The 18,990-nt window shown below is 45.5% G+C and overlaps 1 protein-coding gene across 1 annotated transcript in view; it reads right to left on the bottom strand.

Annotated features, from left to right (window-relative positions):
- Positions 1-18,184, bottom strand: part of SLC9A3R2 (SLC9A3 regulator 2) — a 34,562-nt gene extending 16,378 nt beyond the window's left edge. Inside the window, exons 1-2 of the mRNA XM_012543282.3 lie at positions 17,242-18,184; positions 7,607-7,834 (exon numbers count right to left, since the gene is read on the bottom strand). Of these exons, the coding sequence (XP_012398736.1) occupies positions 7,607-7,834; positions 17,242-17,451 (438 nt within the window). The 5' untranslated portion in view covers positions 17,452-18,184. The remainder of the gene's footprint in view (positions 1-7,606; positions 7,835-17,241) is intronic.
- Between the last annotated feature and the right edge of the window lie 806 nt (positions 18,185-18,990).

Raw genomic sequence — 18,990 nt, 5'->3', positions numbered from 1 at the left:
CTCCTAGCGTGGAAGGCAGTTTCCTGCTGAACAGGGAGCTCAGTTGACTGCCCGCCACACCCTCTGTCATCCTGGCTAGCCGGATCCAGCCCTGAAGACCTGCCCAGTGATGTCTCTCCCCCCTCATTTCAGCCCCATCTGACAGAGAGATGAGCTGAAGCCCGGGACTCACTGAGGTATCACCTTCGTCTCCACACCAGTGTCTCTGACTCCTTGCATGGCCAGCTGTGTGCCCAGCAGGAAGGCGGGCCCGGCCTTGGGCGCACTGGGGCAACCATTGTCCAAGGCCTTGGCCCCTGCCAAGTAGGGGACAGGAGGCTCAGTATGACAGCATCCCACCACCCTTGGGGCACGATGACTCACAGAATCCCCATCCCAGGGCGACAGAAAAGCCCCTATTGTCACTCAGCAAGGCACCCCCACCCCCAACACATACGCCCAGTCTGCAGGGACACAGCCAGAAGGAGCTGGACTCGGGAGCCACACGCACTTCCTGAACTGAAAGCGGAGGCCAGCTTCATATGGGACAGTCCTTACTGGGCCACCAGTCCTTGAAGGGGAGAGGCAAAGAGGTGAGCAGTCTTATCCCATGGCTCCCCTGCCTCTGGGAAACCAAGCATGGGAACAGGCCCACAGCAAAGAGGAGAGACAGGGATAATGCTCAGGATGCTCCACAGATACTGAGGCTCCCTAAGACCTCTCCCTCCCTCTCCCTAAGGTTCTCAGGGCTCGTGCAAAGGAGGGCCTAGGGACAAGAAACAGCCCAGCTAAGGTCCCGATTCTCAGTCCTGAGGCCCACAGAGGAAAAGAATGTCCCTCAACCTCAGCCCACTCCTTGCTTTCTCAGGTTTCAAAGGTCTCTTTGATTATGATGGACAGGAGGCAAAGGAAAAAAGATATAAGATTCCAATTAGGATCCAGGAAGAAAGTTTAGGTTCAGGAAAGGAGGAACTAGAGTGACTGCACAGAAGCTGATGGTTTCCTTCCCACTGCTGCAAATCTCCCCCCACTCTGGACCAGACACCCCAATCCATGTCATGGACTTTTCCCTGCCCTTGCCCCCCTGGTCACACACGTGCCTGGTCCAAAAATCCCATTCACACATCTGTCTCCAAGTTCAGACACATCCCTTACCCTAAGGCTTCTGGTCACCCCCACCTCAGCCCAGAGTCCTAGTTACACAAGGTACTCAACCCAGCCTGACCTGTGTGCCTGCCCCGGGGGGACTCCTTGGAGGGGCTCTGGGAGGCTGGGCAGCAATCCCAGACCGAGCCATCTGAATGGACACACGGACACAGCTGTCCCGCCGGGAGAGAGTACAAGTAAGCAACTTCCAGCTTCCACCTTCTGTCCCCAGTTGAGCACAGACAGCCTCTTATTTACCTCCTCCCCCGGCCCAGGGATCCTGGGGGACCCAGGGGACTGGGACAGGCAGGGCGGGGGCCAGACCCTTTGTCTGAGGACCGGCTGGGAAAGATAACGGCTGAAAGGGTGGAGGGGATGACTGAGTCACCTTTGAGGAATCGGGGGGCTCGGAAGGGACATCTGAGTCATTGGGGGGAATATAATAACGCAGGACTATGGGCCCTGAGTCACTTCAGGGGACTTGAGGGGGAGGGCACGGATTCACCTTTTTCACACAAGTCATCTATCCCAAGCTGGGTCTGGCAAGCCCTCAAATCTTTAAGCCCAAAGCCGAACCAAACTGGTTACAAGGCAAAGGAAGAGACTGGGTAGTTCTAAGCCCCGGCCCAGGTCTGTTCCTGGATAAAGGTCCAGGCAGGAGTAAGGGAAGGACAAAATAGTGAAGCATCAACTTCTGGGTGGACAATATGTATCTCCTGTCTTGCCCCCACTCTTTACCCATGGGGCCTTCTTAGGGTCATCTGGTCCAGCCCCTAGCTCAAGCAGCCCAGAGATGTGTTAATCAGAATATACGGCCCCTCTCTGGGGCACTCTTTTCTGTCACTTTCTAAGAGCCAAGGGATTTTGTAGAAGGTATTTAGATATTAATTAAGCCATTCTCAGATATGGACACAGCTAGACTCCCTCTTCTGAGTCTCAACTGTCAATTCTCCTCCCTCACCCTGGGATGGATGTCAGCCCCAAACCCAGTCTGCGGGGGACCCTCCTAAGGTAATGAACCCTGTCCTGCCCTCCCTGTCTCTAGCCATCTCCCTTCAGATCTGAATTTGGCCTAGAGTAAAGACAGAAAGGAAAGGACCTAGTAGACCCCAGCCTCTGGAGGTCTGGTCAACACTTCCGAGCCTGTATCTGTGAAATGCTTAGGAAACTATGAAAACCTGACAATACAAAAACAAATCCAGGGGAACGTCTAATCCTGTCCTCGGGGATACCCCAATGGAGATAGAGGAAAGTACTCCCCTACTTCCCATCTCCCCAGTTCAGTGAAACTGGAGGACTCCTCTCCCACATTTCAGATCTGCTGATAAAGTAGGGAGGATCACTCTGACTTAAAAAGCATCTCCGCCCTTTCAAGTTGAGTGAACCCTCTCTTCCCTCTTCCCTCTCTACAGACACTTTCTAGCCATGTGATCTGTCACTCAACTGTAACCCGCCTCAGTTTTCTCAACTGTAAAATGAGAATAATAATAACTTCCAGAGTTGCTTCGAGGATTAAAACAAGATGATATTTGTAAAGTATTTAGAATAGTGCTTAACACATAGTAGATACTTTAATAAATTCTTGTTTCCTTCCTTCCTCAGGAACTTTTTTTTGGAGGGGAGCAGAGGAAGTGGGTGAGACTTCATCTAGTCTGAGAGCCTCTCTAGACTTAACAGAAGATATCCTACCCTCTCCCATCCCTAAGCCCATATGTCATGGAGAACCTCAGAACAGAACCCCTATCTTTAAGGGCCATCCCAAGCCCTGACCTCCCTCTCAAGTTACTGTGGACAAGAGATAACACCACTACCTCTCTCCCTCAACAAAGACAGCTTCCACTCTTCCCTCCCAGGCCAGAAAAGCCCCCTTGAAGGCAGAGAGAACACAAAATACTCGGCTGGACCCTGGATGATCTTGGGGTATCCAAACCATTATCTATCCCACCTTAATATGAAGTCTAGAGAAGTGGGACACTGCCAGCTCATGAACAATTAAGGAATAATAATTACTTATAAATTCTTGTGAAGAAATTATTACATAAATATATATATACATACACACATATATGTGTGTATATGTGTGTAACTATGTATACACACACACACACACACATATATATATATATATATATATTTTTTTTTTAACTGATGAGTTTTGATCTTTCCTTTAGTGCTATCCTCCTTTCCCCAATCTAGAATACTAGACCACTGCTGCAGTTTTCCCAGAGTAGAGGAAGATAAATGAGAAAGAATCTGCTTAGCTCATCATCCCATTTTTCTTTGGGAAGACAGGAGGTTAGCTATAGCTTTCTTTCCTCCTGCCCTCCCAATATGGGAGAGGTGAATAGAGGCTCAAAGAGATTTTCCATCCTGACCCCACCCAGAAAACAGGGTTAGAGTTAATATAATTTGGCCTTTCTTTGGGTCTGATGTGACTTCTCCCAAATTATGTCTCAATTGTAATCAGAAGATAGGAGGAAGGGTAAGGGAAATTAAAGGCAGCTTTGGCCCCCAGGACTAGAATGGGAGGGATCCTGAAACAACCTCTCTGATCCTGGTCCCAAGGGTTGCCAGATTTTTTAGCCACTTTCTTTCTCTCTCACTGAAGATCTCTTCCTTATACCAGGATTTCTTTCAGAGGAAGAGTAGACTATGAAAGAGTCTTCAGCCTTCCAATAAGGCTGAAGACTCAGTCCTGAGAACCTGATTGGTTCTATCAAAGCCAGGACATAGCAGGGGTCAATTGTAAAACCTTAAAACTATATATAGCTGGACTGTGATGATGACAAAAGTGATGATCTCAGCCCTTAAATCAATCCTGCTAGAGGCAAGTCCCTCGATACCTGGTCCAGTGATATCTAAAGGACAGAGCTAGACAGCTTGAGTCATTCCACTCCTGCTCGAGGCTCAGGACTGCCTATAGCTCAAAGACTCCTCAGTGGCCCACTCTTCAACATGGAGGTAGACAATATCACTGACCTATGTCCTCATCTTTGTAGCAGTGGGAGGGATCAAGAGGACTTTTCCTTCAGTGGCCCGATACTCCAGTCTAAGGAGCCCCACACCCAAAATCATTGTCCTGTCCCACCCCCTGATCCCAAGTTTCCTCCCTCAACACTTCCCCTACCTCCATCCAGCCCCAAGGCTTCTTGAAGAAGGGCAGAAGGACCCCATGCCTTTGTGCTGCACTAAAAATACTCAGGAGGAAGTGCCCCCACCCCATAGCTTCCTGAGACTCCAGAATGACCCTGTGCCTCCTCACACAGCCCCAGCTGGCCCAAAGGGTGCTGCCCTCCTGGCAAGAACTCTGGAGCCTATAGATAAGGATTGGACAGCCTGGGCTAGTGGATTTTTCCACAGGAAGGTGAACCCAGGAACATTTATATCCAAATAAATTGAGAGCAGAGAGAGGTTATATTTTCCTCCTCCTTAAGGGCCCAGGGCTTAGTTGGGATCATGTGCCTTATAAGGGGGAGCCAGCCTTGGCCCCTGGGAGTAGGAAGTGGGTAATCCTGAAACAGCCTTTCCAATCCTGGTCCCAATAGTCCCCAGACTTTTGCCACTTTGTCCCTGGACTATGGAAAAGAGTCCTCAGCTATATTGGGAAACTTGGACTTTCCATCTTGCCTCTCTCAGTCATCTAATGGGTAATTTGGGATAAATCACTCTCTTTTTCTGAAAATCAGTTTCTTTCCCTATGAAGTGACTGGACTCAAGTGTGTCCAAATTCTTTTTCAACTCTAAAGCGTTAAGTTCTCCATATTCCTATCTTGAAGCAACTAATCTCTATGCCCAACTATGATGTGGAAAAACAACAGAGAAAAGTTCTGACCTAGATGCATGTATATAGTCTCAAGAAAGAGACAAGAAGAGCAAATCCAAGTTCTGTCATTAAGGAACTCAAAATCTAGGGTGGGGAGGTCATAGGACTCTCATAGGGACTGGTGAAACAGGAGATTGTACAAAAATTTTGGTGGCTCTAGGAATTCGGGGAGGGGGGTCAGAGGGATCAAGGAAGACTTCATAGAAGTGAGGTTTGGGGAGAATTTGACTAAGCAGAAAGGCAGAAGGGCTTTACTTGAAGGAATGATGTGAGCCTAGTATGTTGGGGAGAAGGCAAAGAGGGGGCTTTGAGGAATCAAGCTTGGCTGGAACAAAAAAAGCCTAGGAGTTGGGAAAAGTTTTGAAGTGGGGACGCTTAACAATGCAGGGGAGAGGATCTAGCAAACATGTCTCCCACCCATGGCATTATCAAGAATCCATCTTCAGTCAGGCTTACCCCCCCTGACACACACATACATAAATAGCTCTTTATTATCTGCCTTCCTGAACTTGGGAAAGACAAAATCCTTCCTTCCTGGCTTGAATCCAAGCAGGAAGAAAGAAGAGAAGAAGCTAGAGGTTGGCATCTTTAAGAGAAGGCACCAGGGAGACCCTTACCTGATAGCCAGGTAGGGTCAGCTGGGGAGGAAGAAGGTGCCCAGGGAAGATAATAAAGCTCCCTTTAAAGTAGGGAAATCAGTGCCCTGGCTCCAGAGGGTGCGCCTAGGGTGGGGCCCCAGGAAGCTGGGGCCTGGCTTCCTGAGAGTTTGTTATGGCCTGCCCTGGGAGGTCTTTCATCTCACAATGGAGGGGGGAGTTTCCTTCAAAGTCCTGACCCCCTTCCTTGAACAATGAAGACCAGGAAAGGCAACTAGAGGAACTAGGGGCAGCGGAGAACACAGTCCACCTGCCTCAAGATGACTTCCCTGACTGAGCCCAGATCTGAACCACAGCTGGATGCTAGCCCCCAACTGCAAATCATTGGCAGAATACAGACCTTCAGACCCCCATCCCTTCTGGATCTCTGCCTAAAACAAAGGTCCTTAATCTCTTTTAGGTCAAAGACATTTTTGGCCAGGTTCAATGAAGTTTAGAGACTCCTCAGATTACAAATTATTTCATCTCAATTATGTTGAAATAGAGTTATCAATCAAGGTTTTGCAAGGGTGAATGTTGAAAACTATCTTTGTGTTTATTTTGAAAATAAAAAGCTATTATTAAAATTTTAAAAAGAAATATAGTCATCAAAATATTAAAAGTTCCAAGTTCACAAGTCCCTTTACCCTAGTAAAATCCATCCATGGACTCTGGGAATCATGAGCTCCAGATTAAGAACCTTAAGTCTAATAGAAAATGCCATCCTCATTCAGAGAGGGAACTATGGAGACCTTATATGGATCAAAGAATAGTATTTTTGCCTTTTTTTTTTTTTGGTTTGTTTTTTCTTTCTCATGGTTTTTCCTGTTTGGTCAGATTTTTCTTGCACAACATGACAAATATGAAAATATGTTTAAAAGAATTACATATATTTAACCTACATCAGATTGCTTGCTGTCTTGGAGAGGAGGAGATAAGAAAAATTTGGAACACATTGTGTTACAAAAACGAATGTTGATGTTTAAGATATATTGGATTACTTGCCATCTAAGGGAGGGAGGGAATAAAAGGGGGTAGGGAATTTGGAACACAAGGTTTTGCAAGGATCAATGTTGAAAAATTATCCATGTGAATTTTAGATTTCTTAGATTTAGATTTTATTTTGAAAATAAAAAGCTTCAATAAAAATTGAATGTTGAAAACTATATGTGCATTTGGAAAAGCAAAATACTATTGAAAACTTTTTTCAAGGAACTTCAGGCCTAGAACCATGGCTTTCCCCCTCCTCCTCAGCTTTAGCTATATCAAGAGCCCAACTCTGAGACTTATTCAGCTGGGGGAGGATAGTACACTGGACTGGGGGTGGGGACGAGGGGGTAATCACTCTGCCCAGAGTGTGTCCAAGGAATGCTCCCTCCTTATAGGGAGTATGGGTGTAGGAACGTGTAGACCAGCTCAGCTCCTCACAGTACACACTGCCCCCAGCACCCTTAAGGATCACCGGCTCTCGCATGCCCACAGTCCGTCCACACACAGACCCGCTATGAGTATCCTCCCACCCCTCCCACCCCCTGCATTCTTCTCCCACCCCCATGCGGCAGCCACTGCTCCAGGGGCCAAGGCAGCTTCTGCTGACATTTGTCCTTGTGTGTTTGTTGCAGAAGGATGGGGGTGGGAGGACAGCTCCAGCATGAGGCTTGGCAGCTCCCAATGGAGAGGGAGCTGCCCAGCTCAGCAGGGACTGAGAAAGCCCAGAGAGCCTGCTAGTCCCAGCAGACTTGGCACTCTCTGGAGAGAGGATCAGAGGGTTTTAAAACTAAGCCTTAGACATCACAGACTCCAGGTCTCTTCATTTTGTACAGTAACAAACCGAGGCCCAGAGATTTGAAGTGAAGGTTAAAACAGGAAGAATTGGGATTCCAATCCAGGTCTCCTGAATCCAAGCCCAATATTCTTACTGCTACACCATCCCGGGCAGAAACGGGAGCTTCTAAGGACAGAGACTAGGCCGGCTAAAGGGGGTTAAAACATCACAGACCACTCCACCCAGTTTTGTCCCTACCTTCTGGCTGCTGAAGCTGCCCCCCATAGCCCTTGGGGACCGGGTCTCTGGCTGGGGCTCCCACAAGTTGCCATTATCCCGGGGGGATGCGGGAGCTGAAGGCAGAACCCCACGATGAGCCATCTCCTCTGTGCAAGTCAGATGCAGGCTGGCCAGGTATTCGTCTGTCTCCTTGTCCACCACCAGGAGTCGGGTCTCACCCTCTACAGCCTTGATCCTCTGTACCACCTGAGGGAGGGGAGATGTAGGTTAACGTTCAGGTTAAAGGCCCTTCACTAGCCTAAAAGCCCAGCTGGCCATTGGCCCAGTCGAGGAAATGGCTAGAATCTGAGCAGATGAGCAGATGGATAATCATTGCTCACACCTTGCCCAGCTCCCAGGACAAAGAAGATAGGTAAGGATTCCTGCCTGGCCATGACTGGCTCTACTGCCTATGTCCTGCTTATGAGGACTGAAGATAGCTCTCTTTCTCATTCCCCCCTCCTCCTGGCTAGGCCAGCCCCCCACTCCCACACTATGAAATCTCCCTGCCCTTCCAGAGCACTAGAAAGAATGGGGGCTGGAAGCCAGTGACTAGAAGCAGCTTTAAGGAGTGAAGGGTGCAGAGCCCTGCGTGTTCTGCTCACCTAATCCATGCCCCATTCAGTAATCTGGTTCCCTCCACCAAGTAATCAAGTGATACTATCTCCTGAACTCAGGTCCAAGAAGTTTAGCTTACAAACTCCCCTCCCTCTCCCACAAATACATAGTGTGTTAAAAAAAAAAAAAAAAAAAAAAAAAAAAAAAAAAAAAGAAAAAAAAAAGAAAGAAAAAGAAAAAGAAAAAAGAAAAGAAAAGAAAAAGAGTACCAGACTGGGTGCAAAGAAACTTGGTTCACCTCATCAGGTACTTACTATCTGTGTAACCTTATCTAAGGCAAATCCCTCTCTGCCTCAATTTCTTTAGTCTGTAAAATGGGACCAGATGATATCTAAGATCCCTTTTTCCTCTAAAATCCTACGATCTTTTTGATTCCTCCCTCTAGGGATCAGAAAAACCTCAGAAGTCCAGACTTGGCTGTCCCAGTGTGGTCAGGCTGTATTGTCCTGAAATTCCCCAGAAATGCCCTGAAGCAGTCCCCAAATGCTTCTGGAGGAATTTCATAATCTATCCAGTCTCTCCTTTTTACTTTGGGTCTATCAGAACTTATCCCATCATTCCTTTCCTCTGCATGTTCTAAGACTTAGCATAGTGACTAGCACATAGTAGTCACTTAATAAATGCTCGTTGAAAGATCGTGATGATCAACTGTGATGGACGTGGCTCTTTTCAACAATGAGGTGTTCAAGGCAATTCCAATAGACTTGTGATGTAAAGTGCCATCCGCATTCAGAGAGAGAATTATGAAGACTGAATGTGGATCAAAGCATAGTATTTTCATCTTTTTTTTTTATTTTTTACTAGTTTTTTCCCTTTCGTGTGTTTTTTTCCCAAAAGGGAAATCCTTTTTTTTTTTTTTTTTTTTTTTTTTTTTTTGTTTAGCATGACAAAAATGAAAATATATTTAGAAGAAATGCACACATTTAACCTATTTCAGATTGCTGTTTTGGGGAGGGAAGAGAGGGGAAGGAGAAGGAGAAAAATCTGGAAGACAAGGTTTTGTGAAGGTGAATGTTGAAAACTATCTTTGCATGTAGAAAAATAAAATACCATTAAAAGTGAAAAAAAATAAATGCTTGTTGACTGAATAACTAATCCCACCTAATTTGACCTCTTTTTCCTAGTCTGCCTTCCCCTCAGATTTCTCCTTAGATTTCTTTTCCTCTAGAAAGCATACAGGAAGGCAGACTACTATGATGAAAAGAGACATAAAACCCTGTTTTCAAAACTCAACTGTCACTTATAGCTCTGTGACCTTAGACAAGGCATTCTCATTCTCTGGCCCAGAGTTTTCTCGTTGTACTTTCTGCAAAGTACTTTATAGATCTCATTTGATCTTTACAATAACCAGTGAGATAAGTGCTGCCTAATATCACTCCCAATTTACATTTGAGGCAACTAAAACTGAGAGACTGAGAAGGAGTCAAACTCATCCTGTCTCCAATCATGTTTAACACTGTAACTGTTGAGTCACCTGTGACATTTAAGTTTCCTTCTACCTCTTATCCTATGATGATTCTCCACAGGGTAAGGATGGATGCTTTAGTATAAAAATATTCCTGGGGCAGGATAGAGCACATATCCTAGAGTCTGGAAGGCCTGAGTTCAAATTCAGTCTCAGTCACTGTGTGACTCTGGGCAAGTAACTTAACTCTGTCTCAAAAAAATAAACAAACCCTCAGAACTTGTTCCTATAGCCAGACCAACTGAAGATTATTGGCCAGTCCCCTGAAGATTATTGGCCAGAAGGAAACATTCACCCAGTTTCATCAACTAGGCAAGGAAAGAAAGAAACCAGGCTTGGTGAAAAGGAAATCAGGCTGGGAGAATGAAAGCTTGTGCTTTTAAAAGTAAAATGCCCTAATCTTAGGGGCAGCAAGGTGGTGCAGTGGATAGAGCACCAGCCCTGAAGTCAGGAGTACCTGAGTTCAAATCTGATTTGCCTCAGCAAAAAGAAACAAACAAACAAAACAAAATGCCTTATCTTTTTTTCCCTGATCTATGCCAGAGATCTCAGTGCCATATAGTAGAAGTTGGGCAAGTAAACCAAGGCTCTCTGGAGCCAGACAAGGCAAATCCACACTTTCGACCCTTTCTCTGGGAGCAGGGAACAGGTACTCAAGCTTCTCTTCCACCAAATACATGTAATTGTGCACGTATACAACCATACATACACACGTGTGTTGATGGGTTCCTTCCTTTACCACATATGCCTGCTGCATGCTGGATCCAAATTTCGGTGTTAGGCAGAGAAAAACAGAATGTTGTCCCTGCCCTACTAGATTAAGTTCCCAATCTAGTAATAATAAAAATACAACTTAGGTGATATACAACTGTAATAGATCAGAGTTCTCAATAGAGTAGTTCCTCATACTATCTATCCCCCTATGAGGAACACAGGACAAGGATTATAATATCCATCTTAAAGTAGACAACTACAGGGTCCAGATAAGCATGAGACCTGGCCAAGCACACACAAAGAGTCAATGTGTTGTTGAAGTCAGAGCACAGGTCCCTTGGCTGGATGCCTAGCCCAGCCCAGAGTAAATAAGTACATCATGAGGAAGAATATAAAAACTCGAAAGAGCAGGAACATTGGCTAACATTTATGTAGTACTTAAAGTTCTGCAAAAATGTTTTAATGTTAACTCATTTGTTCAGAACAACAACCCTGAGAGGGAAGTATCATTTTTATGCTCATGTTTACAAATGAAGAATCTGAGACAAGCTTTGCTCGGAGTCACATTGCTAACAAGTATGCAAGGTGGTATTCAAATGGGGGTCTTCCTGACTCTCAGTCCCATGCTCTAGCAGTTGTATGCCAACTAGCTGCCTCTACGTGCTAAAACCAGCATTTTCCTTTTAAAAGCCCAAGCTTTCATTCTCTCAACCTAATTTCCTTTTGACCACGCCTTATTTCTTTCTTTTCTTATCAGCTGATGAAACTGTCATTGTTTATATGTCTCTATGTGTCATTCTTTACAATTACAATTTTTAATTCTTTACAGTTATCTTATGTGATCTTCATAGCAACCCTGGGAGGTAGATATTATTATGTCCATTTTACAGATGAAGAAACTGAGACAAACAGAGGTTAAGTTACTTGTCTAACATCAATCACAAAGCCAGTATCTAAGGCTGTATTTCAACTCAGGTCTATCTGATTCTGGGTCAATACTCTATCCACTACATCTGAATCATCCAGAGATCCTTCATGACTCTGTGGGGATAACAGAACAACAATATATACATTGTTGTACACCATGGAATAAGGATAGAGACAAATCTTCATATCTATGTGAAGGTGAGGAAGAGTATGGGTGCATGGGGTACATTTAGGGTGAGATGAGATAGCGAGGGAATGAGAATGCATGTCCCACTAGGATGCCACCCAGAGTGTATAACTGAACACTGGGGTCTTTGTGGGACACAAGGTAAATGAAGTAATCTGGAGGGAAATCCCTAGTAGAGTGTATCTGTGCTTGAGCCTGTTCTGTTCAACAGATTGTATCAATAACTTGAACAAAAACATGGATGGCACACTTAGCACAGCCAGGAGAGATAGACAATCTACTGCATAACAGTCAGGGTCCCAAGAAAGAGAGGGACAGGATGGAGCAATAAGCTTACATCTAATTAAATGAAATGTAATGGACATAAATAGAAGGGCTGAAAACCAGATTTATAAAACTACCTAAGCACAGAATGGAAGGACCATGATTAAATAAGTCATGTGGGTAAAGCTCTGGAGGTTTCAGGGGACAAGTTCATTATGGGTCAACAATGATGAGGCATGGGGACCAGAAAGGCCAATGTGATCACCCATCCCCAAATTGTCAGGTAGGAGAAGAATGAGATTGGTTGTGCTTGGCCCCAGAGAGCAGAAATAGAATCATAAGGCAGATCAGGCCTAGATGTGAGTTGAAGCTTCCTAACAATAGAGTGCTCACTCTCTGTCTATCTCTGTTTCTCTCTGTCTCTCTGTGTGCCTCTGTGTGTGTGTGTGTGTGTGTGTTTTTCTCTCTCTGTCTCTGTTTCTGTTTTTGTCTCTCTCTGTGTACCTCTCTGCATGTCTCTCCAAATCTCTCTCTTTCATCTCTGTCTCTCTGTGTCTGTGTGGATGTGTGTGTGTGTGTATCTCTGCCCAAGGCAGATGACTTCCTCAGAGTCACATTGCCCGTAAGAGGTTGAGTTTGAATGAATGTGGTTGCATTTGACCTCAGGTCCTCCTGAGTTCAGAGCCAGTGCTCTATCCACCCCACCACCTAATTGCCCTAATTAGAGCTATATGAAAGTAGAATGGGCTACCCCAGAAGATAGCAAGCTTCCTATGAATACCAAAGATATTCAGATAGAGGTTGGATGGCCACTTGCTGCAGAGGGGATTCTTGTTAAAATATAGTGAACGTCCTTCCAGCATTAAGTACTTCTGTAAGTGTATCTTGGTATACACAACTGAATGAGTGTGCAACTGTATTAAGGTGCAGAGTGAATATTTGCATCTGGAGAAGAATGGTAGTGCAAATGTGCATGTATGTTTGAGGAACATGATGACACAATCCATATACTCACTCTTGGCACTTGAATATTCACTCACTAATTTTCTAAAGCAGATATTTAGAGAGGAGCAGGGAACAAAGAACCTAGGTCCTTCCTCACTGCCTGCTCTAGGAGACCTGAGCTCCAATCCCATTTTAGATGCTTACTCACTATATGATTTTCCTTGGGCAACTTATCCTTTCTGGACCTCAGTTCCCTCATCTGTAAAATGGGGATTCTATGTGGTCATGTGTAACATTAGCTGGGGCTCTCAGACAATAAAGCTGGATTGGCCAGGGTGAAGGGGCCCAGCCCATAGACCTTCCTAAGAAAAGATAAATGCTAATAAGGAATCAAGCCCTAGAGAAGCAGTGGTAGAGAAGAGGTGCCTCTCATACATTTGGGACTGATGAAATATTAACCCAGCGTTGAGCAAAGGTCTAAATCCTAGCACAGGATATGTAGAGGATTCCTCTCTGGCTACTGAAAGCATGCTCACAGAGGGATCATTCATGATATCCATTGATACTTCGATCAGTGGATCTGAATTCAAATCTTACCTGCTTCCTAGCTGTGTGACCTTCCTAAGACTTCATTTTTCTCATCTATAAAATAAAGGGGTTAGACTAGATGGCCTCTTGGTCTCTTTAAACTCTAGAGCTATGATTCCATTAAGAATCCAAAACAAACCTCATGTGTATGAATGGATACCTACTTCTACACACACACACACACACACACACACACACACATACACACACTCTCTCTTTCTTTCTCTCTCTCACACACACACACACACACACACACACACACACACACACACACACATTATACAAGCAACCTTATTTCTCTTGAACCTATGTGGTCCCAGACCAACTACTGGTTTGCTATCCATAGCCTCCTCCTGGGGCAGGTTCCATGGCAATCAATCAATCAGTCAATCAATTTTTAGTAAGTGCCTACAATGGGCCAGGAACACGTGCTAAAACATACCCTATTGTTCCAGAAAGTGGATTGAGAGCATGATACTTCAACTCTCTGCTTCCCTATACTCAGTGCTGTCTGCCTTTCCTAAAGAGGCTTGCATAATATCAAAGAGTTCTGGCTCTGGCTCTAGGAGACCTAATCTCCAAATCCATTTCAGATACTTACTGATATTACTTCCTTTGGGCAACTTATCATCTCTAGACCTCATTTTTCCCATCTGTAAAATGAGGGCAGTATGTGACTAATTTTCATAAAAATAAATGATATTAAAGTACATTAATTCAAGGGTCCATGATTTCGTCAGTGTAAGTGCTCTCTCCACCAACAAAGATTTCAATTCCTCTATACCTTAAGGTAGTCTTTATTTTAAAGGTCACTATGGCTGAAAAATTCACTCTACAGCCAACCTGCTCACTAGCTTTAGCAAAGCTAAAACTGATCCTTAAAAGAAAGACAAGCCGTCCATTGCCAGGCTGTATTCAAAGTTTTCTCAGCTTGGCAGAACCTGCCAAAACTTGCATTCTGTTAGCATAACCCCAGAGAACTCCAGGGCACCTCCATACCACAATAAGCCTTCGGGGGAGGAAAATAATTAATGCTTCAAAGATCTGTAATTTTGTTATTATGAGTAGTCCTTCTGCCTGCCGAAGGTTCCCAATCTTTCTGCCCCTTAGTAAATGGTTTGAGAGTTGCTAAGGCAACTAGTCAGCGAGAGGTATGATGGATAAATTGAGGGGGCTGGAATCAGGAAGATCTTAATTCAAGTTCTCAGAACTTCAGAACTTACTAGCTGTGTGACTGTCTGTTTCCTCATCTGTAACATGAGGATAATAATAGCACCTACCTCCCAGGTTTATTGGGAAGATCAAATGATATGATAATAGTAAAACACCTGGAACATAGAAAGTTTTATATAATTGTTAATATTTTTATTATAAAATTCATCACCCTGTGGCTAATGGGAATGAGAGGTATGAAAATTTTATAGCAGGGAAATTGAGGTCCAGGCACAGAATGGTTTATTAACTTTAAGCTAATCATGTAACCATTTTGGCTAGTCCTCTGCATCTGTATCTGTAAAATAAAGTGATTGGGATACATCAAGGTTTCTTAACAGAGGGTCTCCGAACATGTATATGTCTATACATATGTATGTATGTATCTATATGTATGTATGTATGTATACATATGTATGCACATATATTTCTGTGCCCATATATATGTGTATTGCACTTATATGTATGTATATGCTTTTGTTAACTGAATTTGAACTTGGATTCCTTTGTAATCACATTTATTTCATCATTTAAAAACATCCTTCCGAGAAGAGGTCAGTTTATAATAGACTTCACCAGATTGCTGAAGGAGTCCTCAATACCAAAAAAAAAAAAAAAAAAAAAAAAAGGAAACTACTGGACTAGATGGTCTCTAAGTACTTTTCCAAAACTTAATTCCCAGAGTCACAGAATTTCAGAGTTGGAAGGAATCCCATCAGGCATGTAATCCAATTCTATACTAGAGAAAAAAGTCCACTACCCCATTCTGGACAAGTAACCATCTAAGCTTTCTTTAAACAAAGCTCCACCAAGAGGCAGCCTACTAGCTCCAGAATCAGTCTATTCCATTTTGCCATCGTTATTATAGTTACACAGATTTTCTTTATGTCAAGTCTAATTTTGCTTCTCTAAAATCTGCTTCTGTTGCTTCTACCCATTATCCTGAGTCTTTTAGAGTCAAACAGAGTCATTCCAATACTTCTTCCATATGACAGTCTTTCAAGTATTTGAAGGGGCCTCCTTTCCTGATCCCCCAGTCTTCTCTTCTCCAAGTTAAATACCCTTAGCTGTTTCATCAATTCTTTGATTCTATAAGGCAAGACCCTTCCCAACCTTCCCTCCCTTAGGACTGATGGAGGGAGACAGAACCCAATCCTACCTCTGACCTGCATAAGATTGCTGCAGTTTGCCAAGGCAGAGGAAGCAAAAGTATAAGGCCCCAGCTGCAGTCCTAGGGTGTGTATCTGGAAGTGGTTCTGGAGCTTAAGATTAGGCTGTATGATATGTTTTCCCACATGTATATTGAGATGCACATACACACACACACACACACACACACACACACACACACACAGAAAGAGGAAAAACTAAGAGAAGAACTTGCATTTCTTTAGCATACAAAATATTTCCTCATAACATTCCTGTGAGGCCAGAAGTCCTAACATCATCATCCCCATTTTACAGATAAACAGGGAGATTAAATGTTTACCCAAGGTCACGCAGTTAGTAAATAACAGAACACGGGCTCAAACCTAGGTCTCCTATGAATCCATATCTAATATTCATATATCCATATGTTCTCTTTCAAAAATACACACACAGATAAAAACACATACACACAGGAAACACAGTCAATGCAGAATTGTACCCCTCCCTTATCAATGAGTCATGATGCCAGGGAAGCCAGACCCAAAAACTGTCCTCTTCAAACAGAGCCAGGTTGTAGGACAAGGACCTCTATCTTCAAGACTCAGTGAGAGCGGCTCTCCTGATCTCTAACCCTTTTCCTCATAGAGGGAGACTTTTCCTCGGAGGTACAAATAAGAGCTGATGTCTTTCTGGGTGTTCAAATCTCTGACACCCAAACATAAAGTATACATAGACAAAAAAAAAAAAAGTCTCACACAGTCATATAGATAGATAGATAGACAGATAGATAGTTACATCACACTGTCACACACAGATCTACAGTGTCACATAGTGTCATATACAATGTAATTTCTACTACCACAGGGTTACATAGATCTAGTGTCCTGCAGTATATACATACATATATGGTATCCCATACAGTGTGTGTAATATGTACATACATATATATAGTACAATATACTATCACACAAGGTCACATATTTAATCACACGTGTGTCACACAATGAAACAATTCATGCACAGCTAACTATACACAGTCACATGGATACAATATATAGTTACAGCTACACTTAGGTACACACAGTGTCACAATCATATATGGCTATACTGTGTCACATACGGCTACACATAGTATCATCTGGATACAGTATCAATTAAAGATCCAGGAATCCATTTTCAAAACAGTGAGCCACACAATCACACAGGGCTATCTAGCTACATGTACTGTGTCATGCTCCCCATTCCACACAATTTCCCAATCCTCCCTTCCACACCTCCACACAGACTCACAATATCCCACAGTAAAACACATTTAGGCACAGGGTCACACACAAACACTATCACAGAGCATCACAATATAATCAGTGTCACACAGACACACAACGTCACACATTATTACAGCGGGATAGTCACAGTGTCACTCATACAAGAGTAGTTCAATCACACAGGCACACGGTAGCAGCTGTCCCCCGCCACCCTCGGACCTCTGTGTCTATCACACACACCATAGCAGGCACAAGCACACCCACTCAATCTTGGGCCCACCTGGAGGTGCGTCTCCTTCTCCACGTTGACCCCATTCACCTCCACCAGCCGGTCCCCAGCGCGCAGCGCTGCCGCCTCCGCCGGGGAGCCCGGCTCCACCTTGCGAATGAATTGGCCACTTTTGCCCTTTTCTCCGTGCAGGTGGAAACCGTAGCCCTGCTCGCCCTTGATCATCCGGCACAGCCGGGGCCGCAGTTGGTCCTTGGCCATGGCGCCGCCGCTGGGGGCGCGAGCTCTGGGGAGTGGAGGGGGCGGGGACGGCTACGAGGAACCCCAACCAAGGAGTACAGGACTCGGGGGTCCGGGTCCCGGGACTGGAGAGTTAAGGAAAGGGTCGCAAGGCCAGTGGGGATTTGGGCCCTAGAGGGGCCGAGGATGCGGGACAGGGGGAACAGAAGTGGGGTAAGGGATTAGAGCTGGAAGAGAGGGAGGAGGGAGGGCTGAGGGGATGGCGGGCGCAAGGCTGAGGGATCCGGGTGATGGAACTCAAGAGTGCTGTGCGGAGGGGTTCAGTTGCTGGAGATCGGGGTGCACCGCGAAGCAAGGCAGAGAGGTGCAGAACTTGGGGAATCCGGGAAGTCCGGGCCGCAGTTCAACTAGTGTAGGGGAAGCGGGCTGGGAGCAGGGACGCTGGGCTCCCAGGGACCGTCGTCGGGAGTCCTTCAGAGGCTGGACTGGACGTTGCACCGGGCCGGGAAACGACTGGGACTGGGGGCAGGGGCCTCTACTGCCATGCTGGGCCAGGCTCTAGGTTCGGGCCGGACAAGGCTGAATTGGACCAGACCAGAGGCTGCGATTTCTGCCGCCCCAAGGACGGGGCCAGGCTGGGGTTGGGGTTGAAGCTGGAGGCTGCTGAGACCAAGCGGCAGTTGTGGCTAAGCTAAGCTCCTGCTCCGGCTCCGGCTCGGGCTCCGGCTCCGGCTCGGGCTCCGGCTCCGGCTCGGGCTCGGGCTCAGGCTTGGGCTCCAGCTCGGCGCCGCCCCCGCCCCGCCCCGCCTCCTCCACCCCCTCCCTTTCCTTCTGCCCACCGGGACTCTGGTCGGCCTCCTAGTAGCCCCCCGCCGGGTGGGAGGTCCGGGGGCGGAGCTGCAGGATGGGGGAAGGGGTACTGCTTTGGACCTGCCTGGAGACTCCCGGACCCTGTGGAAAGGTTTGGAGGGGTCGTTTTGCCTGTCCTACTGTCTCGGAGCAGGCCAGTCCCAGAGTTACACGGTGGCGGTTGGGGGTAGGGAAGAGAGGTACCCTGGTTTCTAGGTTTCCAAAGCAGGAGAAAAGGCTGATCCTTTGATAATATTCCTAATGTTACTCCCCTCTAATAACACCCAATCTGAACTCCTTCAGAAAGCCCTCTCCCGCAGAGTGGCCAATCTGTTCTCCGAAAGTAAATTCTCCTTCCCAGACCCTGATTCACTTGGATTCACTTACACAATCCCAAAATCACACTGACTGGGCATTTTGAGGGCTAAGTTTCTCTCTTTATGTAGTAGACTTCATCTACCTCCCCATTTGGGGAGTGGGTTCAGGGCTCTGACACACTCCCAATTCTTATAACTCTCTTCATCTCCTTAGAGACCCCTTTCCCAGAATCACCTGACAAGTCCCCTGTAATCTCCCAGCTCAAAGTAGAGTGAGGAATAGCTCAGGGCCTGGCACACCCTGCCCATGCAGAGTCAAGCAAGACTTCTATTTCCTGAGTGAGAAGCAAATTCCACTAAAAGGAAACTGATTTCTTGCAGATAGTTTTGTTGT

The sequence above is a fragment of the Sarcophilus harrisii genome, chromosome 1 (genome assembly GCF_902635505.1).
Source record: "Sarcophilus harrisii chromosome 1, mSarHar1.11, whole genome shotgun sequence".
Lineage (NCBI taxonomy): Eukaryota > Metazoa > Chordata > Mammalia > Dasyuromorphia > Dasyuridae > Sarcophilus > Sarcophilus harrisii.
Note: the sequence above shows the minus strand (reverse complement) of the source record. Positions and strands in the feature narration are given on the sequence as shown.